Consider the following 27441-nt stretch of genomic DNA (forward strand, 5'->3'; position numbering starts at 1 on the left):
GGGTGGAGGATGAGGGGCTGTGTTTGGCCATGGGGTGGAGGATGAGGGGCTGTGTTTAGCCATAGAGTGAAGGGCAGCACCCCGCGCAGTTCCGAGTCCCGGGCGCTCCGGGGCAGCGCTGAGGGCGCTGAGGGCACAGCCCAGTCCCGCCGTTCCCGGCCCCGCGGCCCCGCGCAGGCGCAGCGCTCGGGCGGGATGGCGGCGGCGGCGGCGGCCGTGCCGGGACCGGGACCGGGACCGGGATCGGGGCCCGCGGAGACGGCGGCGCCCGGGGAGGAGGCGGCGGGTGCGGGGCTGCAGGGCCCGGGTTCGTCCCGGCTGGCCCGGCTGCCGCTGGCACGGGTGAAGGCGCTGGTGAAGGCGGACCCGGACGTCACCCTGGCCAGCCAGGAGGCCGTGTTCGTGCTGGCGCGGGCCACGGTGAGSGGCGGCCCTGGAGCCGGAGCGCTGCGGGATGCGGGCATGCTGCTCGGCCTTTCCCAGAAAGGTTTTTCCGTCTCTCCCGGGCGGTGGCAGCTGACGGCTCTCACAGCGAGGGACCGGCGGGGCAGCTGCACCTAGCCCGAGCTGGGGAATGCTCTGGAGCCCCGGGAACGGCTGAGGGAGCTGGGGTGGGGGGGCTCAGCCTGGAGAAAAAGAGGCTCGGGGGACTTATGTCTCCTCACAGCTCCCTGACAGGAGGGTGCAGCGGGGATTGTCGATCCCTTCTCCCAAGTAACAAGGGACAGGACAAGAGGARACGGCCTCAAGCGGCACCAGGGGAGGTTTAGGATATTGGGAGAATTCCTTTATGGAGAGGGTTGTCAAGCTGTGGCAGCGGCTGCCTGGGGTAGTCACCATCCCTAGAGCTGTTCAGAAATACCTGATGTAGTACTTGGGCACGTGGGGTAGTATTGAACATGGAGGTGGTGCTGGGCTGATGGTTGAACACAATGATCTTAGAGGTATTTCTCCACCTCAACGATTCTGTGATTCATCTCCTGAGCACAGGACACCTTTCCTCCTTCAGAAAGGTGCCCTGGTAGCTCCTGGTGGTGGAGAAGGTCTCCCAGACCTATTTCAAGGAACCCACACTCCTAGCCTCCCTCTTTTGTCTGTCCTGTGTATCACTGTCCAAATATTTCCTTTGGTGTTTACTGGGAAGAGGTAATGTTAGGAGGAAGGTTCTGATTTAATCCAGAGGTCTTGTAGGACCTTTCTTTTCCTCAGGATATTCTCTCTCTCATCTTCTATGTGAACCTGTCCTGTTTTGCCTTGCAGGAGCTGTTTGTTGAAACCATAGCCAAAGATGCTTATGTGTATGCCCAGCAAGGAAAAAGGAAGACCCTGCAGAGAAAAGATCTCGGTATGGGAGCATGTTCTGCACTGGCCTTAGCAAAGGGGTGGTGGGATGGGGAATTTTTCTGCCTGTCTGGAGGTGCTGAAGCAATTATGGATTCTTCTCTTTCTTTCCCTGAAGATGGAAAGATGTACTGTGTATTAGAGAGTACACTAATTTTCACRCACCAGCTCCAAAACAAGTAAACCTCTTTGAAATTGGTCACTGTGCTGTGATGTAATTTYAAATGCTGCCATTAGAAACAGATGTAAATATGGAGCTGATTTATCTATGTTAATTGTTCTCAATTTGCTTTTCAGATAATGCCATTGAAGCTATTGATGAATTTGCTTTTTTGGAAGGTGAGTTTCTACTTGGTTTCAGTATTTTGTGTAATCATCTGTTTGGGAGAGACAGCTGAATCACGGGCAAAGCTCTCTGTTTCTACATCTTCAGTAATTCTGAGTGTGGCTTGCTATGCCCCTCTGAGCCCTGGGATAGCTTAAGCTGKCCCTGAAGCATGTGCAGTACCTTTTTGTCTAGATTTGGTTTTACCTGTATGTGACTTGTGTAAACTTTGAAGTTACTGCACTTTCTTTTGTCAGGTTGTAAACAAGTTTTATTTGTTCACAGAACTGTGCTTCTGATTCCTGAGACTGTAATGTGTTTTTTTGTTTTCAGGTACTTTGGACTGAGCTGGACAGAGACAGAGATTTCTGGAGAAAGAGACTGYAGAGGTGGTGTGAGATGGAAAACARGATTTTGAGGGTTCAAATATAATTCTTAGAATCAAGACACTGAAATTGAGACATGGCAACCATGATATTTTGTATAAAGTTGAAGTTGTTGTAAGTTCTTTATTTAAAATGCATATTTTTTCATAACTGTTTTGTATGTCTCTTCCTTGTGTGCTGCGGCTGCAGTGCAGCCTGCTCTCTGCTCCCAGGTTACTCCCAGTAGTAGTCTCAGCCCTTCCAGATACTCTGCAGCATCACAGAGCTGTGAGCAGAGAGTGGCTTGGCTCAGGTACCCAGGCACAAGGAATTTTTTTAATGGAAGTGTGGGTTTTGTTATATATGTTTGTCTCTTAACACAATTAAATTTTTTATTTTTTTGTTGTTGTTGAGCAGCTGTGCTGAGTTCTGCTTTGGGCTGGGCTGGAGCTAATGGTGTTCGTGTAGCCTGGTGGTAAATGGTTTTGATAGGACACCTTCTCGTAGCATTTTGGTTTTGCTAATTGTTTCCTGAAGGCATCCATCCCAGAGAAACTCAACTGTCCTCCAGGAACTGGGAATGAGCTCCAGTGGAACTCAGCTTGTTCYGAGGGCTCTGCAACTTCCATAAATGTATGCAATTGTTGCACTTGTAAGTAATTGTAGCAAAAAAGTCTCCAACCCAACCTCCTGAGCCTCATTTTGAATGCCAGAGGAGTGTCCATGCTACCATCAGCTGTTCCCTTGTGTCCTCTCACTCCTGAATCTGCCAAAAACTCCTGTTTTCCCTGGGAACTGGATCTGTTCCCTGCCCCTGGCCAAGTTGGTGCAGAGATCCCGAGATCTGTGATGAGGAGCTGTGTCCATCCTGTGTTCATGAGCACTGCTATCAGCCATGGGCACGTGGGCACCAGCACTGCCTCTGCTGCTTCCAGGACTCTGGTGACTGGAGCTTTCCTGCTTTTAACTAGTGCTTTCCTACATGGATTTAACAGCAGAACTGTGGCCGTGGGGAACACGCTGCCATCACTGCTGTAACGTCCTGCCCTGTTGCCAGCATTGTCCAAGTGCCAGCTCTTGACTCTTTGGTGTGGGGAGGGACAGGACAGGGCTGTCCCCAGATAAAACCATTGAATGGGATGCAGGAGGATAAAGGATGCATTTTTCTTTCAAAGAGGAGATTTGAGAGTGACTCCCAGGTCACTACAAAAATTAATTTGGAAGTGGTGGTAAGAACAAAGACCCCCAGGAGAGCTTCCCYAGGCTGGCAGCAAATCCAGTGGCTCTCAAGAAACACTTTGAAGTTTGCTGGGAGCCTTATKGAAGCCTGATCATGCTGGAAGCACAGTCCTGGTCATGTGGGAGAGGTGCTCATTGCCCGGGCTGCCAAGGTGCTTGTTCAGATCACAATCTGGGGACATTTGCCGGGATATGCAAGCCCATTTGGCTTACAACTGTTCACCTTCTCACCTGCCAGGGAGGGCAAGTATAAGTGTYAGAGGTACTGGAGACTTTCCTGTGCTTCCCAGGGTGCATCATGCAGGACCTACAAGCTGTGGTCTTCCTCACAGGGCTCTTGCAGGCTCCCATCTTTGCCAGTAAGTTCCTTTTTCCTTCTTGTTGTCCTTGGCACTGCTTCGGCCTCTGGYGTGGGAGAGCAGAGTGGGTGTGATGTGGAGCTGTGGTGGGCTCTGCTCTCATCCAGTGCTGCTCTAGGGGTTGGTGTGTGTTTTCCACAGTAACAGCACAGAGGAGTGTCTGCACTTGGCAAACAGCGTGGGGTTTGTGCCGAGGCAAGCTGCTGTGCAGGAATCTGGGGGAATTTAGTGCCCATGAGCTCCTTTGTGCTGCACGAGGTGACTGCTCTTACCCAGCTCTGCASTAAGGTCTAAGTAGAAGAGAGCAGATAAACAGTGCCAGAGTGTTTTCTTGGAGTAATTGAACAGGGTGTTCAGCCTACCCAGTCAGGGTCAGATGTATTGTGTGCCTCTAGAACTAAATCTCTTCCTTACGGTGGAGTCACTTGGTTCAGGATAGAGGGTGTCTGGAGCTGTGCTGGGCACTCAGCACAGGCAGGGGAGGTGGGAGTTGGAACTGGGGTAATGCCAGGTGCAGTGGTTTGTGATCACAGGTGCTGGAGCCTTCAGCAGAGTGGAGGAGCAAGAGAATCTGTTTGCAGAGAGGGGCTGCTGCAGGAGGCAGAGCCATTTCCTCCAGGTTGGGCAGGGTGAGTTCATAAAATCATGGAATAGTTTGGATTGGAMGGGATCTTAAAGCTCATCTTMTTCCACCYCCTKCACAGGCAGGGACACCATGCACTAGACCAGGTCACTCCAAGCCCTCTCCAACCTGGCCTTGAACAYTTTGAGGGATGGAACAGCCACAGATTCTCTGACTTCCCCTTCACCCTCCAGAAACCAAGATCCTTGATGCTTCCACACTCACATCCCTTGGCTGTTTTTTATGTTGAAGCTTTCCAAGTGACTTTATCCCTTGGATAGAAGTGTGCTGGGGACCCAGATAATCCAACACTTTTTTTGTGGCACAGGAACTGATGAGTAGCCTGACACCATTTTCATGAAGGAGATCAGTTCCCTGGACCTGAGCTGYAGTGTGGTTGATTCTGTGTTTGAATTCCCTATTTGCTAGTTTATTGCTTCATAAGCTCAGGACTACTGCAGACTTTACTTCCCTGGCTCAGGATTGATGGTGAAAGTGCTATCAGCAGGACAACAAGCTGCCCTGAGAAAGTAGAGRAAGCAGAGGAAATAGAAAGCAGCTYCATTWGTTCACCAGAAAAAAGGTCTGTGGCCTTCAGGAGCAGCCTGTGGGTCCAGTTCCCCTTTGCAGTGGCTGCAAGGACACAACAGCTTCACACTCTGAGGTTTCTTAGGATTTTTCAGTGCACAGGAGCATGACTTGTACAAATTTAATTTTTAGTGTTTGCCAAATACCAGCTTCTTGTGTACAGTAGGAATGATAAAATTGTATMAAATTAAGAGCTGTTACAAGCAATGACAGCTTGTCAGCTCCAGAGGCAACAACTTKAGAAGAGTAAATKATGATGAAATASAATCACAGAATATGCTGASTTGGAAAGGACTCACAAMGACTGTCAAGTCCAGCTCCCTGCCCTGCACARAGCCATCCCCAAGAGCCACAGCATTGTCCAGATGCTCCTTGAGCTCTGTCAGGGTTGGTGCTGGGACCATTCACTGGGGAGCCTGACCACCCTCTGGGGGAAGAACCTTTTTGTAATACCCAACCTCAGCCYYCCTGACACAACTTCAGCCCATTCCGTTGGTCCTGTCACTGTCACCCCAGAGGAGAGATCAGTGTCTGCCCCTCCTCTTCCCTGCACAAGGAAGTGATAATGTCAGTGAGTTATGAAAGGGGAGCCTCAGCCTCGTGCAGGCTGAACAGAACAAGTGCTCTCAGCTGCTCCTCAAATGATCTCCCCTCAAGCCCTTCACCATCTTTGTTGCCTTCCTTTGGACACTCTCCAACATCTTCAAATCCTTTCTTGTGGTGTCCAAAGTGCCCCCAGCACCCGAGGTGAGGCTGCCCCACTGCAGAGCAGAGCAGGACAATCCCTCCCTGGCCTGGTACCCCCAGGACACAGTGACCCTTTGGGCTGCCAGGACACACCGGGGACTCTGATCCAATTTGCCACAGACCAGGACTCCCAGATTCCTTCCTGTGGCGCTGCTCTCCAGCCTCTTGTTCCCCAGTCTGTCCCTGCATCCAGGGCTGCTCTGTCCCAGGACAGGATCCAGCACTTGTCCTTGTTGAGCATCACACGGTTGGTGATGACCCAGTCCCCTGATTTGTTGAGAAGGAAGGGGCATCCCTTCCTTCAAGGGAGTCAACAGCTCCTCCCAGTTTTCCATTGTCTGTGAAGTGTCCTTTCCAGTCCTGCACCCAAGACATTTTTGAATATGCTGAAGATCACAGGGCTGAGAATGGAGCCCTGCAGATCCTCACTAGTGCCCAGTGCCTGCCTGTTGTCACCCCAGCCACTGTCATCCTCTGTGCCTGACCCATGAGCCAGTTGCTCACCCATCCAATGATGTGTTCTTCCAGCTGTGGGATGGACAGTTTGTCCAGAAGGATATTGTGAGAGTATTGAAAGCTTACTGAAATCCAAAAAGATGRCATCACCTGGCTTTCCTGGATTAGCCTGGTGGGCCACCTTGTCATAAAAGCTGTGATAAGCAGGACTTTCCTCTCAGGAAGCCATGCTGCCTGTGAGCAGTGACTGTGTTGTCTTCCAGATGTTTTTTAACATCTCCCAGAATGATCTTCTTGATAACTTTACCAAGCACTGAAGTGACACTGACAGGCCTGTAGTTTTYGGGATCTTCCTYGCTCTTCTTRAAAATCAGGACAATGTTTGCCACCTTCCAGTCACCATCAACTTCCTTGGCTTCCCAAGAGTGCTCAAAAGTCATAGAGAGATATATGTAAAATGTTTGTCTAAAATAAAAAACCACAGCTTGTATGGCAGCAGAGCAGGGGTTAACAGTGTCTTCATCTGGCTCAGTGTCCTTTGCCAAGTGCCAGCTGTCTGCACCCTGCTGTGAGTGAGGAGCATCCATGGGAGTCACAACTGGAATGGTTGATCAGCTGGGAATTGCTGCCTGGCTTCCTGCTCCCTCCTTCCCTGTGCAAAGGGACCCTAAGGCAGCCAGCAACAGCTGCACTCCAAGTGGGAGTTRCAAATGTCCCTTCATGTTTCCTGGTCTCCTGCAGCTGGCACTGACAATCCATTTTTAAGTCAATGCAAAATTTACATTTTTGTAGCTCACACTGGGTATGGGACTTCAGCAGGTCAAAGCAAAAGGATTACAGTGGTGCTGGACTATGCTGTGGGCACTTTTCATGCAAGTTTTCTTCCCTATTATCTGATGAAATAAGGATTTACATTAATAAATCTTAGAGTACAGACACTGCTATTAGGGGAAACCAGCTCATTTCAAATGGGTTTCCAAAAGACACAGTCTTTAGCCAATAAACACTGATAATTTGTAAACTCAAAATACGGCAGAGCAGACCAATCCAAACCTGGATGCTGTGGTCCTGTGTCTACCCTGCTCCCAACACCCAATCCTGCCTTCCCATCCTCTGATGCAGAGCTGATGTGCTGATGCAGGAGGTGTGGACAGCTGGAAATTGGGGTTTGGCGGTGAGGGACAGGTTTGTTTCCAGCTCAAGCAGCTTCACCAGGTTCCAAGAATGAGCGCTCCCACTGCCCTGGGCCTGGAACCCACTGGGCTGAGGCTCACTCATCATGGGCAAGGTCTGTGGTTTTCCCTTTTCCCTTTGTTAATCAGGGCATTCACCTGTTCTCACCCCATCCCTTGTGCTCACTAAAGAAAATAAAGCCTGTGGTTTTCTAGTGAAATTTGAATTGCATTCTTTTTTAGTCTACATGCACTGACCAGTCTAATATGAAATGTTTTACTCCTGGTCTGCGAGCACAGTTGATCTGACTGCACTGCTCCTGCTAGACTTTCCCTCAGACTGAAGCAATCTCTCTTCCATGCAGACTTCCCAGGGTGTGCCATATCTTTGTGTCAGTGTTTGTGTAGTACTCAGCCCTGGTTTGGGCTCAGGCCTCCCCAGGATCCCACAAAACAGGAGTGGTAACCCTTGGTGGATCCGGTGTTTCGCAGATGTCTCTGGCAGTCCTGTCAGCGTGGACATTGGGAAGTGCCACTCCAGCAGAGTGGGAGCAGATCAGCTCCCTCCACCTCGGCATCCCAGGGCTCTCCAGACAGTCCTCCATGCTTGATTTCCTAAGGAGAAGGAAGGTGAGAACATTGTGCTTGTATCACTGCAGGAGTGCTTGGGGCAGGGGGAGAGCTGTGTGATGGTGCCTGGAGCTGTAGTTTTATACCTCTTCTAAAAGTCCTGGTTTTGGCTTCTGGGAAAACACCTTCACTGAGCCTCTTGTCCTCCCCTGGCCTGAGCTGTGGCTTGTGCAGGTGAGATAGATGGAAACTTTCCAGCAACTCTCCCTCGGGCCAGAGGAAGGGCTGGGTCTCAGCCAAGAGGCTGTGGCAATGCCCACCCCTGTGCCCTGGTAGCCTGAGTGCAGGTCTGGCCACTACCACTCTGCTCTACCTGGGAGCTGTTCTCCAACATGCAGAGGGGCTGGAGGCCCATTTCTGCCTCTTTGAGCAAGACTGGTGGGATGCCATCCCCACATGATGTGCCATGTGTCACTTCTGGGTGGGACTTAGGTAGCCTGTGCATTTGAGGACACGACTGTGGTGCTCTTCTCAACCTGGGAGAGCTGACATTGCCAAAGTCCCATCTCCACCAGGATAAGAGACCCTGGAGAGGGGTGGAAACGAGCTCTGTGGGTGCTGCCCGTGTGTGTCCTGTGAGGGATGACAAACCTCATATGCCCTTGTCCCATTGTTACCAGCACTGGTGCAGTGTCCTGCAGGCAGGCAGGGAGGGAGAGAGGAGTAAAAGCTGAGCCGGTTCCAGGTCAGGGGAGGTTCGTGTCAGGAGCTGATTCTCTCTTCCTGCTCCTGGACAGCCTTCGGGAGGTGGAGGTGGTCGAGGCCTGCCATTGCAGCACCTGCCCCGAGGAACGTCTCCAGCTCCCAGCCCTGAAAACCTTCTTTCCAGACTCTCCCTGGGAGGTCACAGTTGACACAGGGAAATGCTCTGACCCAACGCACGGTGCAGGTGTGAGCTCCTCTCCCTCCCTCCCTTCCACTGGGAATGACCATGAGTTCTTGTGTGACCAGCACCAATGCCCAAGCTCAGGGCACCCAGTCTGCTGAGCAGCACCTCCACCTTTGCAGGTATTGGGATTGTGTTTTGGGGTTGGGTTTGCTATTTCTGGGCCCTCACAGCACAGTTCTGCAGGCACAGTGATCATTCTGTGCCCCATGCATGGGTGAGGATGGGAGTACAACCACCTCGTGTACAGGAAAATGTCCTGTAACCAGAGAGCATGGAATCAGAGTAACCCAGGCTGGAATCAGAGTAACCCAGGCTGGGAGGGACCCCAGGAGTCTCTGTTGCAACCTTCCCAATCAAAGCAAAGAAACCAACCTGGTGGTAAAACTCTGCCGGARACAGAGCCCTGGAAAATGCAATTTYCTTACTGACAGTCTGAAATGCYSTTTTAGTACYARTGAACTACACTGAYGGTTCAAAAATCACTTGAAAACKGAAACTTTAAATCATTCCAGATGGGTTAAAACCTCCCACTGGGACAAAACTGAACTGGTTCATTGTGAACTGGTGAACTGCCTCATGAGTTCACTTATAAAATAACCCGAGACATGTCAATGGAGATGAACTGGTCATATTTTATCAGAATGGAAAGTTGTGTTGAAATGATTTACCGCAACTGTTTGACAAATTCCATTGTCCTGGAATTTGCTGATGTCATTTTTTTGGTATTTCTAAAACCCAACCCGTTCAAACCTCCCGGCAGCTGCTGTGGCAGGGCTGGGCACYGCCACTAGAGAGGGACAGAGACCGCGGGAGTGCTGAAGAGAGCCTGGAGAGCAGAGCAAGGGCTTGGGAATTCATTCCGTGATTCTGTGAGCTGGAGAAACTGGGAGAGGGTAACGGACTCCCGAGGGCTCTGCCCGGGGCTGGGTCCCCTCCTGGCTCTGCACAGGCGGCAGCACCAGCTGCTTATCCAGCTGCAAGTGGAAAAGGCAATTAGGCAGCGTGAAGTRCTTTCTTCCAGAGCTGGGAGAATCAGCATTTACTTCCCAGACGTGTTAGTGGAAGGTGTGGGAGGATTCTGTTGCCCCGGGGGAAGGGGAATCTCCGTCATGGTGATAGCCCAGGACTACCAAATGTGAACTCACCTGCCAGCTTTGCCTCTGCCCTAGGGCAGGGCTCTGCACTTTCCTTCTGCATCTTCCCCTGCAAAGTTGGCCTGATACTTTTAGTGTCATGGTAAAGACTTAGAAACATCAGAGGAATGAGGGCGGGGGTGGTGTGGGGCTGGAGAAGGATGTTAAAGTCTCACCCAGAATTACTGACTTCCAGAAATCCGTTGTTATTTCGTGTCCCACTCTTAAGGCATCTCAGAGAGATTTGCTTTCAGAAATCACTTTTCCTTACCCTGAAAACAGCTCCAACCTGGAACAAAGAAATCTCCTCCAGGAGCTGCCGAAGTAGCTGGGAGGCAGCAGGAAACTCTCAAAACCCCTTTCAAAGCCCGGAGCCAAATACAAACCTTGAAAGATCCACACGCAAGGGCTGGGGCAGGTCCTAGATAGAGCCCAAAGCCACTTGGCCATCAGCTCAGCCATCCTTCTCCCCCTCCTCTAACTCACTCAATGAAGATTCTTAATGCTAATTTACTTGGTGAGGGGAGAAAAGTCAGGAGAGTTAGCACAGAAACAACGTGCTGGTTTCTTTCTGCACAGAATATCCTTCAGACTGAGCCAGGCGGGACAGACTGTGCCTCTGCCTTTCCACTGGATGTAGTTACAGCTGGACAACCCTTGTCTCTCCTCTGCAGCTGCTGAGCTGCTGCCTGGGCCAACAGGACTTGCCTCAGTGGTGTGTCCTGGTTTACAGTCACACAGCAGCAGGGGTGTGGCTGTTGGCATGCCCGCCCAGAGCCCCCCAAACTGGGAATGTCAAATCCAGATAGAACTGCTTTGTGCCCTGGGAATGTTTCATTGAGTTAAAGCTCGAATAGGGAAAGAAAAGGCAAAGCAGGACTTGGTTCTGCACCCACAGAGCTGGGGGCATTGTTTGCCTCCCCCTTCCATCCCTCTGGTACCAGCATTCCTTCATCCCTCACCCCCAGAATCGGGACCTTCCCTTCCCTTCCCTTCCCTTCCCTTCCCTTCCCTTCCCTTCCCTTCCCTTCCCTTCCCTTCCCTTCCCTTCCCTTCCCTTCCCTTCCCTTCCCTTCCCTTCCCTTCCCTTCCCTTCCCTTCCCTTCCCTTCCCTTCCCTTCCCTTCCCTTCCCCAAGAGAGCCCGTGACACCAACATCTGAGAAGCCAGTGCAGGGCACAGTCCCCGGTAAAACCAGGGGGAAATGCTGAATGAGTAAATGCTAAATCACATTCCCCATTCCCTGGTGTGAGAGTGTGGCCCTGGAAAATGTGCTGCCATCAATGTTTTGTGTTGAAATACAGTTTTTCTCTGAGATAACATGAAAAGCGAGCACAAGCAAGTGCTCACTCCCCAGAGCTGGGGCTTTTGCAGGGGCAGGGACAGCATTCATAATTTGCACCCACAATAACCTCCCTTTCCTCGTGGATGGAAATGGGGATGGAGGAACAAAACTTACCACTGAGGCCCTGAGCTGGTGAAGGAATGAGTCCCAAACTCCCAGCTGGGACCCTGACACAGAGAGCAGCCTTTTCCAGTGGGTGCTGCTGCAGGAATCTCGGGTGCAGTTCTGGGTGAATTTTCCTTCTCGTTTCCTTGCAGATGGACTTTTCTGTGTGCCCACGAAGTTCAGCACTGCTCTGATCAAAAACCCACRTGGTGGGCAGGTGGTTCGGACACTGGAGAGCTGCAAAATGAAGGAAAAATGCTATCGCATCTCCCAGGTGGAATGCTACTATGAAATTGTGCAGAGCTCTGCAGGACACAGGGAGGAACAGCTCAGAGTAGGTTTCCAGGGGTTTGGCTCCTCTCTGGGGTGTCAGCTGGGCCTGCATGGGGAGTTTGAACTGCTGGGTGGACGCTCTGACATTGGCAGCTTCATGCTGGTGTCAAACTAGTGATGCTCGAAAAGGCTTAGAAATAAAACCCCATAGACCGGTGTCTATAGAGCAGGTATTTGTTTATTGCAGCACTGGAGGTGAGGGGGATTTCTCTTCCTAACCCACCTGCCTTTGCTTCAAATTAGCACATATTTATACAGTAAGCAGGGTGTAACTTTACCATTGTCACTGCCCCTCATACACCCACCATACACCCACCACCATACATGAGCACGGCAATACACGATATCACAGTTTTACAAGTGCACATGTGTCATCCTCAATTCGGTGGTCATGGGGGTCTCCCTCTAATGAGATCCCATCCTCTTCATCATGGTGGATTTTTCACCTTTGTCTTCAGGGCATGCACAGTTGTGATGTTCATGGTTTTTTCTGGTCCTCCAAGTCTTCATTTTCAATTATTTTGCTGAGTGTCCCGTGCTTCTCTCAAGTTCTCATTAGTGCTCTCTACTGTTCCTTGTTTATAACATCTACCTGTCTACTTTCTTCAGAACTTTTCTGATTTATGCCTCTTGGTGATTTCATGTATCTATGTACTAATCCAGCTGGTTAGATTACGTGCAGTTGGTATACTACATGTTGCTAATACACTAAAAAAACTTATAGCAATATATATATATAAAGCTATCATTGATAATATATTGAAAGTGATTACATTGTATTTTAACCATATGTAAAAAAGTTATTACATTCTTAAATTGATAACATATAAAAAGGCTATAGAAAGTTTTCAATTAGTAGGCCTCATAAGCACCTTGCCACTTTGATATAGATCATATGTATCACTAGAGTGGTAAAAATCTCACATTTGTATTCTCTTGTGCTATAAAATGTGTTTTGCTGCCACTAATTTGTGCATACATTAAGGCCATAAAGGAAAGAATGGCTTTTTCTTTGGAGTGAGTAATTAAAAAGTAATTTAGGAACAATGGTATATTTTTAAAATGTTTAGTTGTTAGGTATGTCTTCAGTTMAATGGAGACCCTACTGTCTGCTTGAGCATACCAGTGTGCACAGAGACCCCTGATTCAAAAAACACTGCTGTGTCCCCAAACTATTTSTCACCAGCTGTGCCTTGCTGCTGTGCTTATTTGGGAATGGATGCTGAGCCTGAGGCTGGAGAGAGGGTGCAGGGTCCTGGGGTGTCCCTGCTGAGGTGCTGCAGGGGATTTTCATGCCTTTGTTTTGCAAATCTTTGCAGGAAATCGATGTGGGGAGGTGCTTGGGCAGCTGCTCCTCGGGGGATCCCTGCTTGCTTAGGTAAGCACAGCTGCCGGGTCCATCCGCTCCCTCCCACACATCCGCACCCGGCCCGGGCGGGGCTGCCCCGGGCCCTCTCACCCAACGCATCCCGGGCTGGGGGGACACGGGAGCAGGGCTTGGGAGCACCCCCAGCTCACCCACCATCCTGAGCCATGCCGGGGGAGGGGAGAGCAGGACCTGCAGCAATGGGGCCGAATTGGGCAGCTGGTGACAGAGCCCGTGGTGTCCCAGGACAGCAGACACAGATCCTGACAGTGACTTCTGCACCCTGGGATGTGTCAGTCCCGTCCCTCACCTGCTGGCAATGCTGTGGGGCAGGAAGGGTACGGGGGTTGCTGAGGCAGGGTCAGTCCGGGGAGTTCTTTCAGGCTGAAGGGGCAGGACTTGGCRTTGATTTTAGACWTAAAAAYGTGGGTCCCCAGCAYAGGAAGGAYGTGGACAAGTTGGAGCCAGKGCAGAGGAGRSCACGGAGATGYTGCAGGGCTGGAGCCCCTCTGCTCTGGGRCCAGGCTGGGAGAGCTGGGGGTGCTCACCTGGACAGGAGAAGGATCCAGGGAGAGCTCAGAGCCCCTTTTGGGGCCTGAAGGGGCTCCAGGAGAGCTGCAGAGGGACTGGGGCCAAGGGCTGGAGGGACAGGACACAGGGAATGGCTTCCCAGTGGCAGAGGGCAGGGATGGATGGGATATTGGGAAGGAATTGTTCCCTGGGAGGGTGGGGAGGCCCTGGCACAGGGTGCCCAGAGMAGCTGTGGCTGCCCCTGGATCCCTGGCAGTGCCCAAGGCCAGGCTGGACATTGGGGCTGGGAGCAGCCTGGGACAGTGGGAGGTGTCCCTGCCATGGGATGAGATGAGCTCTAAGGTCACTTCCAACCCGAACCATTCTGGGATTCTTTGAAAGCAAAGGGAAGCAAATCAAACCACACAGGAAAAAAAGAATCTGCTCTTCTCGGGCAGAGGGAAGTGRCAGTTCTGGAGTCACTCCAGGAGTAAGGAATGCAGGGAGATGCTGCAGGGAGAAAGCTGCCTCCCTTCCCCTCCATCTCCAGAGCCTCTGCCCTTTCCCCAGGCGTGACTGGAAGACCCAGGGTGTGGGGGGCCGGTGGTGCACTGGGGATGAACTGGGGATGGACTGGGATGGACTGGGGATGGACTGGGATGGACTGGGGATGGAATAGGGATACACTGGGGATGGACTGGGGATGGACTGGGATGGACTGGGGATGGACTGTTTTTCTCTGACTGCACTGGAGGTTTACCGGGGCTGTGCTCTTTTTTTCTAACTGCAGGGAGTCACAAGGTGGAGAGAAATGCCTGATTTGGGCAGAAGCTGCCCCGAGCCGCTGTGCCTCTCACGGCTACGACGTGCACAGGTTCCGGAGCCGCCGGGACCATCGCTGCCATCCGGGAGTGCAAGTGTCGGGGATAGCGGGGCTGGRAGCTGCGGGGGGAGGGAGGGCTCCCGGAGGCCCTGCCAGACTGTCTGTAGGATATGTAAATGAGAGAAGGCTATTTTTTGAATAAAAGCTACTTTAACCAGCGGGTATAAATGAACTCTCCACAAAATGTTTTGTAGCTTGTCAAATAAACATCATGGGCAATTTGCAGCTCCTTGGGGCTCCGCTGTGAAGGTCCACGTCCCCTCTGCATCCAGAATACGAGGAGGATGCAGCCGTCTGGCACGGGCTGGGGGAGCACCGGGTGCTCCCGGTTACAAACTATGGAGCCGGAGGCAGGAGAGGGGACCGCAGCTGGGCACATTGGGGCACAGCTGGCACTGCTGCAGGCACCCCCAGATATCCTGTGAGATACGCTGCTGGTGAGCTGGGAAGAGAGGGGAAAGGATCCCTGGCACAGGGATAATTTCCTTTCTTTATTAACTCCAGCCTGTTGGTGCCTTCATGCCTGTTCTGCATAATTAACAGCCCTTTGGGTTGGAATAAACTGTAGGCACCTCTGGACATTAGGCTTCACCGTGTCTCCCATCAGGTGGTCCTAGCAGGGCTTCAGCCAGGTTGCTGAATTAGTTAATTAATACTAATTTTTTCCATTCAGTTCCATGGCAGTTGTACCGTGTGTCATGTCCACCTGCACCAGCCTGGTTTGTCTGTGATTAGGGAACAAGACCTAAAGAATTGGCTTTTATCCTAACACCCAGATATTTAACGAAGTTCAAACATTCAGGACTTAGCAGCAAATGCCTTTTAATTCCCAGGAAGCCAATTGGCTTTATTAAAAAAAAAAAATWAAAAAAAAAAAAGGAAAATAAAGCTGCACCAGAGTTCTGCTTCTGCTGTGGTGACCCCACATCCCGGGGCCATAGCACTGCCGAGTCCTCTGCTCTGCCCCATGGCCTCGGCTCCCCAGGGGGACACAGCCACCCCACCCTGCACACCTGACAGGGACATGGGATGGGGACACCACTGTGACACTGAACCCCTGCCACRCTCTCAGCAGCGGCTGCGGCAGGGTCAGCACGAGCGGCTGCAGCAGGACCGGTATGGGAAGGGGATGCTCATCTTGATGGGCTGCATTCCTCCACACAAAGGTGCTCCGATTTGTCCCATTAGTGCCATCATTAAAATCCAGTTAGTCTCCTACGGAGAGCAAATGCAAGCCCAGCCAAGAGCCTGGCAAGGGGCTGGTGGCTGCAAACCCCCGCGTCCCCTGCCAGCCCTGCGAGTGCTGGTGAGCCATCCTCCCTCCTGCTTGTGTACTGGGCTAATTGGTGCAGGGGGCCCGGGAGCCTGGCTTCTCACCTTGTTAGCATGGCAATTAGCTCTCTTTACCCTCCTGATTGCTCCTGTGCATATTTCACTCCAATCCAGCTTTCCAGTGAGTTATAAATGCAGCACCAGGGAGAGCAGGGGAGCTGAGCTGGGACAGGGAGCACAGAGCCATGCTGGGGGCTGTCCTGTTGCTGCTGGCCTTGGCCAGGCCGGTGTGCCCGAGCCCGGCCAGCRTGGAGAGCCGGCGGGCTGAGGCACTAAAGAAACTCCTGGAAGTCTTTGGCATGGAAGACCCTCCGCCCCCCCCGGCTCACTTCAAGCAGCCCCCCCAGTACATGGTGGATCTATTCAACACTGTCGCCAATGCGGATGGTGTCACCAAAAACCCTGACATCCTGGAGGGCAACACCGTTCGCAGCTTCCTGGATAAAAGTAAGAGGGGTCCCTACGGTGCTGGGATGGGGCTGTGGGAGGGGCTGAGCATGTCCGGCAGAGGGGCCGCCCCTGSTTTTGCTCTACTCAACCCATCCTTCTCTCCAGCTCACAGTGAGGAGATGAGGTTCCTGTTTGTCCTCTCCAGCGTGGCCAAGAATGAGAAGATTCTGACGGCAGAGCTGCACCTCTTCCGCCTCTGGCCGAGGGTCACAGATAGGCCCAAAAGGCACCACTTCTGTCAGGTGAGGGTGGGGATGGGGATGGGGATGGGGCTGTCCCCCAGCCTGTGCCCACGGATGCCACTGGCACATTGTAGTCACTTGGCTGCAGTGGGAGCACAGCCTGCCTCTGAGATCACATGAACAAAGGTTTCGCAGAGAATCATGATGATTTAACTGTGGCAGGTTCTTAAATATTCTTCTCGTTTGTGCACATATCAGCAAAGGCACACCAAGGTTGTTACAGATCCATGCTGACAATTCCCCATCTCCTTCTACTCCTCTGCTCAGGGTCACACCCTAGGCCAGGCTATGCCAGGGGTGACCACCTTTTGCCTTCCACAGGTCAGTGTCTACCAGGTGCTGGAGAAGGACAATCCAGACACTCCTGGAGGGAAGAAGCTGCTGGCAGCCCGGCTGGTCTCACTGCAGACCTCGGGCTGGGAGGTCTTTGCCATCACGCCGGCTGTGAGTCACTTTTCCTCTGTTTTGGGCAGCAGAGGGAGTTTGGGGGTTCACATGCAGGAGGTTTTTTAACCCATTTCAGCCCCAGCARCCTTTCAGGCTCCAGTGCAGTTTCCTGTCTGTAGTCTCTGCAGTGACATGGGGGGATGCATCCTCTGGTGGAGGGGACAAAAGCCCTGCCAAGGGCCCCGGGGGCAGCTTCATCCTTCCCCAGGCTTGTCTCGCTGCTCTGCAGGGAGCAGTGGTGCTGGCTCATGCTGCAGTGTGCCCTCCAGCCTTGCAGCAACCCCTTCTCATGGCACACAGTGTGGCCTCAAGGGGTCCCTTGCGCTGTCCTGCTGCTGGCCTGGCACCTGTCTCTGGGGACACCAGCCCAGTGCCTGTCCTGGTCCGTGGTGACACAGGTTTGGCTCCCCAGGTTCGTGACTGGACTGAAGATGAAAGCAGCAACCAAGGTTTGCTGGTGACAGTCCAGGGCCTGGGKGGGAGCCCGCTCGACCCTCCACCGCTGCAGTTTGCATCTGGCCGGGGCCACCACGAGAGCAAGAAGCCCATGTTGGTGCTGTTCACAGACGACGGGCGCCGGGGAGCGTCGCTGCCCACAGCTGGCTTCCCAGGTGAGTCCCACATGCCTGGCACWGTTCCCTTGTGCCACCATCCCTGTCCCGAGGTGCTCCCCACAGGTGAGCTCCTCAAATCCAGAGGAGCTCCTTCCCTGGCTGGAGGGAGAGGCTCCCTCCCTTCTGGTGTAGCCTGCTCAGGGATGTTGCCTGCTTGCAGATGTGAAGCTGGATTTGAGTGTGGCCGTGAGACTGAGGCTGTCACCTCCTGGTGGCTCTGCCTGGGTTGGGGACAGGCTGTGACCAGAGGGCTGCAGACAAAACTGTGGGGAGGGGTGGCCAGGGGGCTTGCAGTACTTTCTCAGCACTGCAGTGGCTGATGGCATCAGATGCTCCTTTTTGACAGATTTGAAGCCTCAGGCTTCTGATCTCCCTGCCAAGATGCCGCTGCCCAAGCTGGGCAGGTCACGCAGCGCGCGCTCGCTGGACCGGCTGCAGCCCTGCCAGAGGCACCCCTTGTCTGTGGACTTTGAGGAGATCGGCTGGTCCGGCTGGATCATCTCCCCACGGGGATACAACGCCTTCCACTGCAAAGGCTCCTGCCCCTTCCCACTGGGTGAGAACATGCGGCCCACCAACCACGCCACGGTGCAGTCCATCATCAATGCCCTGAAGCTGAGCGAGGGTGTCAGCAGCCCCTGCTGTGTGCCTGACAAGCTCTACTCCATCAACCTCCTCTACTTTGATGAYGATGAGAACGTGGTCCTCAAGCAGTATGATGACATGGTGGCCGGGAGCTGCGGCTGCCACTGAGGCAGGAGGAGCAGGGGGCTGGAAACACCACTGCAGTGGAGGCGGCACCTGCTTCCTCCAGAGCATCAGTGTGGGGTCTCTGTCCCACAAACCCTCTAAAAGAGACTGGGATGGGCAAAGMAAGGGGGTGCTGGCTCTACCCTTAGTGTGTCACCCCCTGGCAGTGCTTGCCCGGGAAGGCTCAGGGCCAAGCTCTGATTAAAGCAACCCGACCCAGCAGCCCCAGGGCTCCATTTTGGGGTGCCCTGTGTRGGGGTGTGGGTGTCCCTGCCCGTGCAGAGGGTCCTGCAGGCTGTACTATATGTATATAGCAAGAGCACTAATATATGACAGAAACTGCCTGTACAGTGTCATGTAAATGTCTGTACATTCCTGCATTGCTGTGATTTGTAAAATTAATTCAGAGCATCTATTAAAAGTGCCATTCTCCAAAGCCTGTCYGTGGACTCTGAACTGCTGCCAGGAATGGGGCATGCAGATATCCTGCAGGCACAGGGAGGGGGGTGCACACGGAGRGGTGAAGATCCAGCCACAGCACAATCTCCTGGGATGAGGAGAGGAGATTGGTGTGCCCCATTTCTTGGAAGCTGAATGATCTCAGGATCCATCAGCCTGCAACAGGGGTGAWGGGGGTGCTTGGGGGAATGTGTGACAGGGTCTGGGGTGGGAGGGGTGTGTGCRTAGAGGTGCCTGGAGCTGTCATGGTTTAACCCAGATGGCAATTAAGCACCATGGAGCCACTGGCCTCCCCTCCAGTGGGATGGGGAGGAGAATCAGAAAAGGTAAAACATGGGYTGAGATAAGGAAACTTCAATAATGGAAATAAAATAAAATGTGGTAATACTTAATAATAWTTGTAATGGAAAGGGAGACATCAAAAGGATAGAGTTATAAAACCCAAGATAGACAAGTGATGCCCAATACCCAGTTGCTCAGCACSCACTGATCTGTGCCCAGCCTGTCTCCCAGCAGTGATCAGCCCCTCCCAGGAGACTSCCCCAGTTTACACMCTGGGCAGGATGTTCTATGGCATGGAATGTCCCTCTGGCCAGTTYGGGTCAGCTGTCCCAGTTGTGCTCCCCCTCAGCTTCTTGTGCAGCYCCTYGCTGACAGAGCATGAGATACTGAAAAGTCCTTGACTTGAAGTGAGCACAACTGAGCARCAACCAAATCAGCAGYGCATGATCAACATTATKCTCATCCCGAATCCAAGATRCAGCACTGTGTTCAGCCACTGGGGCAAAAATGAACTCTATTACAGCCGAAACAAGGACAGCAGGGTAGGATGGCTCTGGGGAAGATGCTCAGAGGAAACTGCTGCACCCAGAGAGAAGGGTYCTCATGGAAGAGAAATGGGGTGGAAACCAGAGCTGCCCAGCGCTGTGGGGTCAGGTCAGTGCTGGGGAGGTGTTGAGAGGGTGGGTGTCAGTGTGGGTATGGGGGAGTGGGTGTGGGTGTTGGTGGTCAGGGAATGGGTCCCCTCACACCTGCTGGCACAGCCCCCTTGTCCTCTCTCAGTGGGGTCCAGCTCTCAGGGGAAGCGTGGTTGTCCCTGCCAGAGCGTTCAGTCCCTCCAAGTCTCTTCCCAAGTTTCCAAGAGCAGCAGCTTAGCCATAGTCCCAGGTGGAYACCAGGGTGAATCTCCAAGCCCAGCTCACAAATGAGTGAGTCCCATCCTGGCCTGGCTGGCACCAGCATCTTCCCTCTGCTCACCTGGAAGCAGCACCAGCACCTGTTGGCCCTTCCCCATGCCAATCCTCCCTGCAGCCCAAGGTTCCTCTCTCCACCCCACCCAAGGGAAGGGTGTATCCCTTCAGGATGTGCATTGACTAGACATGGTCCCACACAGGAGGGCAAATCTTTCCCCTGTGCACCCCGGACATGTCCCYCACTGCCTCCCATGATGTGCACAGGGCAGAGCCAACTGGTGTGTCCTGATCAAGTGCAGGTCCYAGCTCCAGTTCCAATGCATCTAGGGCCAGGCACCTCATTCCAAATCTAATGCATGGATAGRGTCATCTGCATCCCTAAGCCCTGCCCTCATACTGATGGACTTGTGAGCCCTGGGGAGACGCCCCCTCCTCATCTCAGATGATGAGCAGTTCATTGAATCACACACAGTGGCTGGACAAGAACCCATGACAATAGAGGGTTTGGCCTGGTTTATTAAATGCCTGTTCCTGGGGATGCTCTGGATACAAGATCCATGTGCCTATAATGCCTGTGGGTCCCATCACAGCAGCATCCTGAGTCAGGATTGTGCCCCAGGTTCCAGGGCAGCAGGAAGAAGAGCAGATTTGGTTGGAAGGATGCATGTCTGTAGCCTTCCCTCTTCTTTCACCCAAATCCCCACGCTGGACTAGGCTGGGGCTGCTYGGCTGGGAGGGAGTCAGGGGGCCCAGGGCTGGAGGAGCCTGTGCATGTCCCACTCAGTGGGGAGTAGAGCAGCACCTGCACAGGGGTCACACTGGGCTRCTAACCTCCAACAGGTTACAGTTCAGCCTCACCACTCACTCCCTGTGATGGTGGGGTGCCCCTTGCCTCAGCCCATGGCAGGCAAACACCCTGTCCTGGCCATACAGAGCATCCCTGGGGTACAGGGCTTGCTGGGGAGATGGCCAGGACAGAGGGCAGGGGATGTCTGGGGGTGGGGAGCCTGTGGTCAGCGGTAATAGTGCGGGTCAGCTCTCCAGCACTCCGAGAACTTCTGCAGGACTCGCTCCTTCAAGCGGATCCTCCTGGAAAGCTGATGTGACTGACTCATCTCATGGGCCTTCAGCTTGGCATAGTAGTCAGAAAACTTGTTGTAGAGGATGGAGATGGGCATGCCATTGAGGATGATGCCGAAGGAGATGCAGACAAATGCCACCATCCTGCCAAGTATTGTGTCAGGCACGGTGTCTCCATAGCCCACGGTTGAGAGGCTGACCTGTGCAAGGAAAGGAAAGGATAAAATCCYATGGGAACAAGCCCAGCAGACCCTGCTGGCTAGTGTTGGAACTCACTCCCTTCCCTCTGTGGAGCAACTTGTCCCCTGTGACCAGTACCAGACCATGAGGGTGGCCAGCTGAGCTGTCCCCTCTCCAGAGGCTGCACGGGCAGGGCTCTACTGTCCAGGCTGTGCTCAGCAGGCCTGCAGAGCCCAAGAAAAGGGCTGGGTGAGCCCCAAAAGCAGAGATCAGAGGGAAGACCCTGCTCCCTCCCTGCTTTGGGTGTGCCTCTTCAAAGGCAGCTGTACACCCCTGAGCCGAGCCTTCCCCAGCAGTCCGTGTCTGCTGGAGCTTCCTTCCCCCTCAGAGCTGTGGCTCCAGAGCTTCCTGGCCGTGAGCTGCCTGGTCCCAGAGGAACAAAGCCTCCTGGAGCCTCCCTCCAAGGGAAACAGAGGCACTGCCTGGGAATGAATCACATTTTGTGACTGGGGAGCACGACTGTGGGGACAGGGTGAGAGCTGAGGCAGGGAGGTTTGGGCTTGTCAGGGAGCTGTGCTYCCAAGGACAGGCTCAGCATGGGATGTTGAAACACCTGAACCTGATGATGCTGCTGAGTGATTTTGCCCTTCCTCAGGGAGGGATGAATTTGAAGCAGATAGCCTTTGGTCACCAAGGGGGATTATAAGAGCAGAAATGATCTGTGGGATCATTTMATCTGTGAATCAAAATGCCCTCATAACCCCTGTCTCACAAGTGCTCTAGCTGCTCCCTRTCTCAGAGGTAATCCCAGGTTTATTACAGTGCTCAGCTCTGCAGAGCTGCTGGCTCCCAGCATGAGCAGGGCAGCAAATGGGAAGCACACCTCAGTCTGTGTCCTCTCTCAGGACATGGGCTGAGGAAGAATGTGACCATGGGTCCCACACACAGCCCTGGATTCCCCATCTCAGACCCACAAGCTCATGTGCCTCTTGACTCAGCAGGGCTGCAATGCTGCCCAGGCCTCAGGCTGTCCAGGGTGGCTGTCCACAGGCCCAGAGGCTGCATCCTCCGAACACTTGGGCCTCAAAGCAGCTAAAGCCTGGGCTCAGTCACATCCCCCTTGTTCAGCTCAAGCCTGGAGGTTCCCAGGCCACTGCTTCTGTCCCACCATCCCACCCCAGCACCAGCTTCTGAGCCTCTGAGCTTAGTCCAAACCTTTGATTTCTCAGAGCATGCAGGGCTCTGGGTTTTCCACCTTTACAGAGCTGGTAGGAAGGCTGGATCCTTCCTGCCTCCTGGCCAGCAGCACTGGTGAATCCCCTGAGCACCAGGGCAACCCCTACCCACAGATCCTCCCCCACCCTTCCGGAAGAAGCTGCTCACACCTTACCGCTGCCCACCACCACGCGTAGGGGATGCTGGTGAAGTCAGTGCCGGGGACATCGTGTTCCACCGAGTGTATCAGAGCAGAGAAGGTGAAGACCCCCATGGCAATAAAGAGGAGAAGGCAGCAAACCTGCTGGTAGCACTGGCGCATGGTGAAGCTGAAGGCCCGCAGGCCGGTGGAGTGACGCGCCAGCTTGAGGATGCGGAAGATCCTCATGAGCTTGATGAGCTTGAGGACTTTGCCCAGTTTGCTGACATTCTCCACCTTGTGCAGCTCCTCATGGTATTGCATGTCTCCTTCATCCATATTTTCAAAGAGGAGCTGGATGTAGAAGGGCAGGATGGCCACCAGGTCTACAGCATTAAATGCTGCCCGCAGAAAGTTCTTGAAGCTGGAGGAGGATATGAGGCGCATGAGGTATTCGGAGGTGAAGAAGATGGCACAGATCATCTCCATCTGCTCCATCCACATCTTCCCTGTCTTTTTCATCTCCTCCACTGTGCTCAGTGTCATGCCCACAATGGAGATAAGCACAAAGAAGCTTGACATGACAGCAATGATCTTGGCTGGGATAGAAGAGTATGGGTTCTCAATGAGGTTCCAGACCGCCTTCCGAAACCGACCCAGAAATTTGCCATTAAACTGCTCCCCTGACTCCAGGGGCTCCAGTTCTGCCTCCAGCTCCTTCTCTATTTTCAGGTACTCACTGAGTTCATCTTGCTTTTCCTCAAACAGGATCCGGCAGCARCGTTGGGAGTATTTCAGATGGATTCCCCAGTACTCGATTTCCTCAACAAAGTTACTAGGGCACATCTCTTCCATCACCCACAGGACCCCACTGCGGTAGAAGTGGAAGATGTAGTGGAAAATCATAGGATCTCTATCAAAGAAGTACTCATTCTTCTGCACCAAGTAGTCATCACAGAGCTGCAGCTTCTTCATAGGGTCTGTATAGAGGGCTAGTTTCCCAAGCCGGGTGATGGGATACTTGGCCAGTATCTTGCAAGCTATCTGGAACAATTTGCCCCCCACGTTAATGTTGAGSAGGTACTTGTTCCTTTGGATGGGAGTCTGGCTCTTCTCCTGGTTTTCGTCTGCCACATTCTGCATGGAGTTCCATTGCCTTATCAAACTGTCCTGGGCAAATGGGATGTGGGATTCCTCTTCCTCCGGGGTCCGGYAGCGGCCCCGGTGATCCCCTATCTTCAGGCTGGCTGACAGGCTCGCACGCCTGGTCCACTGTTGCCTCATGGTGCCTGGCCTTCCGAGGCAGTGACTCCCGTCACAGACTGTAGGACAGCAGCTCTGGCTTCATGGGGAGGCTCCCACCGGGCACACACTGACTGGGTCGAGCACTGCGAGCTCTGGGCAGTGGAGTGGCTGCCCAAGGGGCACAGCTGTGTCCTGGTGCCACGTGGCACCTGCCAGGGTCCCAAAGCCGATTGCTGATCAGATTGGGGTTTGCATTGGGAGTCGGAGGCGGCCAAGCGCCCGCTCCTTAAGACACTAATGAGATTGAGGCGCTAGTCCTTTATGTAAGGAGCTATTTCCAGCTCTGCACTTCTYTTTTTCCCCATTCTGTTCTTATTAGCTGTTTGCGTTTGTCGCATGCTACCTGTTTCCTGGAAGGACATGRATGACAGCAAACTGCAAAGAGCATGAACTTGCCTCGATTTACCCTCCCTTGATGGGACAGGAAGGTGCAGACACACAGGATTTGTCTTGGCTTTGTACCCCCACACCAGATGCTGCTCTTGGCACCAGCCCTCCATTAAATGCTAATGCAGCTGCCCCAGCTCTGTCAGCTGTCACAGAAAGGGAAGGGAGATGGTCATAACACCCCAGCTCATCCCTCAAGTCCCACAGCACAGATTTAGAGGAGATGAGGTGAAGGAACCACCTCCACCTACACAGAGTGCCCGAGCAGAGCCCCTGAGGGACAGGCTGCTCCTGTGCCATCGCACCAGCCTTCAGCCTCACAACTCCCACAGGCAGGGGCAGGAACAGGGAACAGGACACTGGAAATGCACTTAGCCACTAGAAGGTCCTCTGAACTATTGGAACTGAAAAGGATGAAATAATCCTTTGGATTTGCAAATAAAAGGGGAACYAAAATTAAACAGGTTGATTTTTGAGGTCTTATCCTGGAAAATGACCCTACTTCAACAAGTAAAATATCACACTGGTGTCCGTGAACTGGTCTAATTAAATACAGAGATGAGGAGCACAAAGATGCTCCTGSCCTGAAAAGCAGCTCAGGCTCCACTACAATTGAAGTCTCTGAGCCTGGGGATTAGAACAACAAAAACACTTCTGGCAYCAGACAGAGGAAAGGAAATTGCTGTCAGAAACACAGCCCAAAGTTTTGGCACAAGATCCATTCAATGARTTTCTTTCAACCCTGAAGGACTCAGCTCAGGGAGCAGTAAGCAAAACCTGCAAGGTCTTGTGAATTTGCCCCGGGGCCTCACTCTCCACCCCACAAGCAAGAGCTCTGCCCTGTGACACAGAGCAGCCAGGCTCAGCTCGGCAGCTGCAGCTCAGAGGATGATCTGGGACCAGCTGGTGACAGCTGACCTCAGCCACATGGCCCTGCCAGCACCAATGCTTCACTTGGCCCCAGCTCAGCCCTGTCCTGCTGGGACTCCTGGAGTCCTTCCTGCCCTGCGGCACTCCCTGTTCCGTGCTGTTCTGATGAAGAGGGGACAAGTTCAGGTAGCTTTTTCACCTCACTTTTTGCTGAGCTCTCCCATTGTCCCCAGCTCAGCAGTGGCACCTCTGGTCCTACCGTGRCATCCGTTGTTCCTGTCCCCACCCTCTGCTTTCTTTGCTCCTGTATTCAATTTTCTGTGCTACAGCTGGTGTGTGCTGGAGTCGCGTCTGTCCCGGGTGGACACAGCAGCACTGAATTCTCCATAGTGCATCACACCAGCCCACCCATCCACAAGTCCTCTTTCCCAGGATGTAACAACYCAAAGGTGATGCAGCCCCTGGCCTCCCAACTACAGAATCCAAGCAAATGCACAAATAAAGGGAAAATAAAAACTCCAGAACTTGTTTATTTCACATTCTTTATTCTYCTATGTCAGTCACCACAGCTATCTGCACCTGTCCCTATGGAAACAGGTTGTGTGTGCCCTTGCAAATGACTCCTTGGTACTAAAAATAGCAGCCCTGGAACAACTCRGAACTCCATACCACATATAGAAGTTTTTCCCGTGGGGTAAGGCAGCACTCACACACTATTCAGGAGCAGAAGACTCCTGCTCCAAGGCTGACTGGTGTCTCCTTGGCAATCCAAGTTCCCACCTTCAAGGCACAGAGGTCAGCAGCCAAGGCAGCAGCTTGATGGACTTAGTGAACACTTGYTCAAGGTACACGTGGCTGATGCTGAACTACAGGCACTGGGCACTAATCTGCCCCTTCATGGTTGGTTCTGAGAGGTGCACAGCACCGAGTCCTTTGCCTGGGGCTCCACGTGCTGCACAGACAGTGTCTGACCCAAGATATGGCTTATTTCCAGGGACATCCCCACTAGACCAAGATGGTCAGAGCCCTGTCCCAGGGATGGAGCAGTCACAACTACTCTGGGCAATGTGTGCCAGGGTCTTACCACCCTCACCATAAAACCCTCTTTCCTTTATGTCCCACCTAAGCCCACCCTCTGTCAGTTTGTAACTGCTGCCCCTTGTCATTGATGAAAAGCCCCTCTCCATCTTTCTTACAATCCCCCCTTAGATWTGGACAAGATACAAGAAGGCTCCCCAGAGCCATCTCTTCAGGGTTTGCCCTAACAAAGGTGCAGGACCTTGCACTTGACCTTATCAAACTCCATGAGGTTCCTGTGGGCCAGAAGGTCCCTCTGGCTGACATCCCCCTCCCCCAGCTGCACTCCTCAGCCTGGTCTCAATCCTCAGACCAGGTCCACTTGATCCCACTCTACACACCTCTGCTGACAACATGGAATAGCATTGGTCCCAGTACGGATCTCAAGGGACACTACTCATGTCAGAACAGTTTTAAGGAAGGCACCGTTAAGAGTGTTGAGATGAGCCCCATGCAGCRTTCAGCTCTGGGGTGGGCAGAGCAGATCTGCCGAGGTGGAGATGCTTGTGGAAGGGAGTGTGAGAGGAGCTGCCTGCCTGGGGATGAGAAGCTCCTTGCCCCAWGTCGGCTCGGGTGACAGCACAGCAAAGACAGAGCAACTGTCACCCCCCACAGTGGGACTGTCAGGAAAAGCCTCCTGTGCATGGGACTGAGCAGCATCRAACAGCAGTGCAAACATGGAGTATTTGTCTGATCTGTGCAGCCAGTGAGCAGCTACAGATATGGGTGAGAAAGCTCCTGTTCCCTGACAAAATCCAGGGGGAAGAATGGGGCAGATGAAAAAAGGATYTTGGCTGGAAGTGGAAGGAGACAGYGGAACAGCACATGGCATTTCAAGGAGAAAAACATCTTCAGTTCCAAGGCCACACTGGTGGGCATCAGCATCAACAACTGTCACCCAGAACAATGAAGACATTTCTACCACCTTTGGGAGGGCTGATGCCACAGTGCCAGGGAAGGTCCTGTGCTATTTCTGGAGCCAAGGTAGTCCCACAATCTAAGACCCATTTCCAAAGGGAGCATCCTCTTGGTATTCCAGTGTAACAACAACAGATTTGAGTGCTGATGTCCAATTTAGTCAGGCTCTGTGGTAAGCAGGAGACAGACCAGGCTAGTCACACTGTATCACCTCGGGATAAGGATCCCTGTTACAAAGCCAGAAAAACACCTGGTTATTGACAGTCCTTTAGGAAAAAAACGTGGTTTGACTTCAATTTATATGAAGTGGAGAAAAAAAATCCCACATCAAAAGATTTGTATCTTAGCAGGACTGCTCTGTGTCCTTGGCAGGAGC

General features: G+C 52.9%; 5 protein-coding genes across 6 annotated transcripts in view; 3 read left to right on the top strand and 2 right to left on the bottom strand.

Moving 5' to 3' along the window:
• Positions 1-191: 191 nt before the first annotated feature.
• On the top strand, positions 192-2434 carry POLE4 (DNA polymerase epsilon 4, accessory subunit). Its single transcript, XM_057376863.1, has 4 exons — positions 192-420; positions 1261-1345; positions 1639-1680; positions 2000-2434. Exons 1-4 carry the CDS (start codon positions 196-198, stop codon positions 2011-2013), a joined length of 366 nt encoding a protein of 121 aa, XP_057232846.1. The 5' UTR covers positions 192-195; the 3' UTR covers positions 2014-2434.
• A 1134-nt stretch (positions 2435-3568) lies between these two features.
• LOC130579811 (uncharacterized) lies at positions 3569-15024 on the top strand. The gene is given in 10 exon segments (XM_057376890.1): positions 3569-3629; positions 4163-4258; positions 7707-7752; positions 7754-7844; positions 8121-8131; positions 8582-8733; positions 11468-11649; positions 12968-13026; positions 14315-14437; positions 15015-15024. Coding segments are annotated over 10 exon segments (831 nt in total).
• Positions 15025-15924: 900 nt separating this feature from the next.
• LOC130579832 (bone morphogenetic protein 2-like) lies at positions 15925-18245 on the top strand. The gene is made up of 5 exons (XM_057376923.1): positions 15925-16186; positions 16295-16431; positions 16753-16875; positions 17291-17489; positions 17839-18245. The coding sequence occupies exons 1-5, from the start codon at positions 15925-15927 to the stop codon at positions 18243-18245; spliced, it is 1128 nt and encodes a 375-aa protein (XP_057232906.1).
• A 2354-nt stretch (positions 18246-20599) lies between these two features.
• Positions 20600-24344, bottom strand: LOC130579814 (potassium voltage-gated channel subfamily V member 2-like). The gene is made up of 2 exons (XM_057376893.1): positions 22545-24344; positions 20600-21174 (listed from the first exon to the last, which is right to left on the bottom strand). Exons 1-2 carry the CDS (start codon positions 23790-23792, stop codon positions 20908-20910), a joined length of 1515 nt encoding a protein of 504 aa, XP_057232876.1. The 5' UTR covers positions 23793-24344; the 3' UTR covers positions 20600-20907.
• A 1236-nt stretch (positions 24345-25580) lies between these two features.
• The window catches only part of CD320 (CD320 molecule), a 4507-nt gene continuing 2646 nt past the window's right edge, over positions 25581-27441 (bottom strand). For both annotated transcript variants that reach the window (XM_057376885.1, XM_057376884.1), the window contains one exon: positions 25581-27292. The gene's annotated coding sequence lies outside the window, so the exon portion shown is untranslated. The remainder of the gene's footprint in view (positions 27293-27441) is intronic.

This window comes from Malurus melanocephalus, unplaced genomic scaffold (genome assembly GCF_030028575.1).
Source record: "Malurus melanocephalus ecotype Western Australia unplaced genomic scaffold, MMel_1.1 scaffold_293, whole genome shotgun sequence".
Taxonomy (NCBI): Eukaryota; Metazoa; Chordata; class Aves; order Passeriformes; family Maluridae; genus Malurus; species Malurus melanocephalus.

Bases quoted from the DNA above. Each gene is read 5' to 3' on its own strand.
- POLE4 (XM_057376863.1), top strand. From the start codon at position 196: ATGGCGGCGGCGGCGGCGGCCGTGCCGGGACCGGGACCGGGACCGGGA. The intron at 1,346-1,638 runs GTATGGGAGCAT...TTTGCTTTTCAG, and splicing joins CCTGCAGAGAAAAGATCTCG to ATAATGCCATTGAAGCTATT.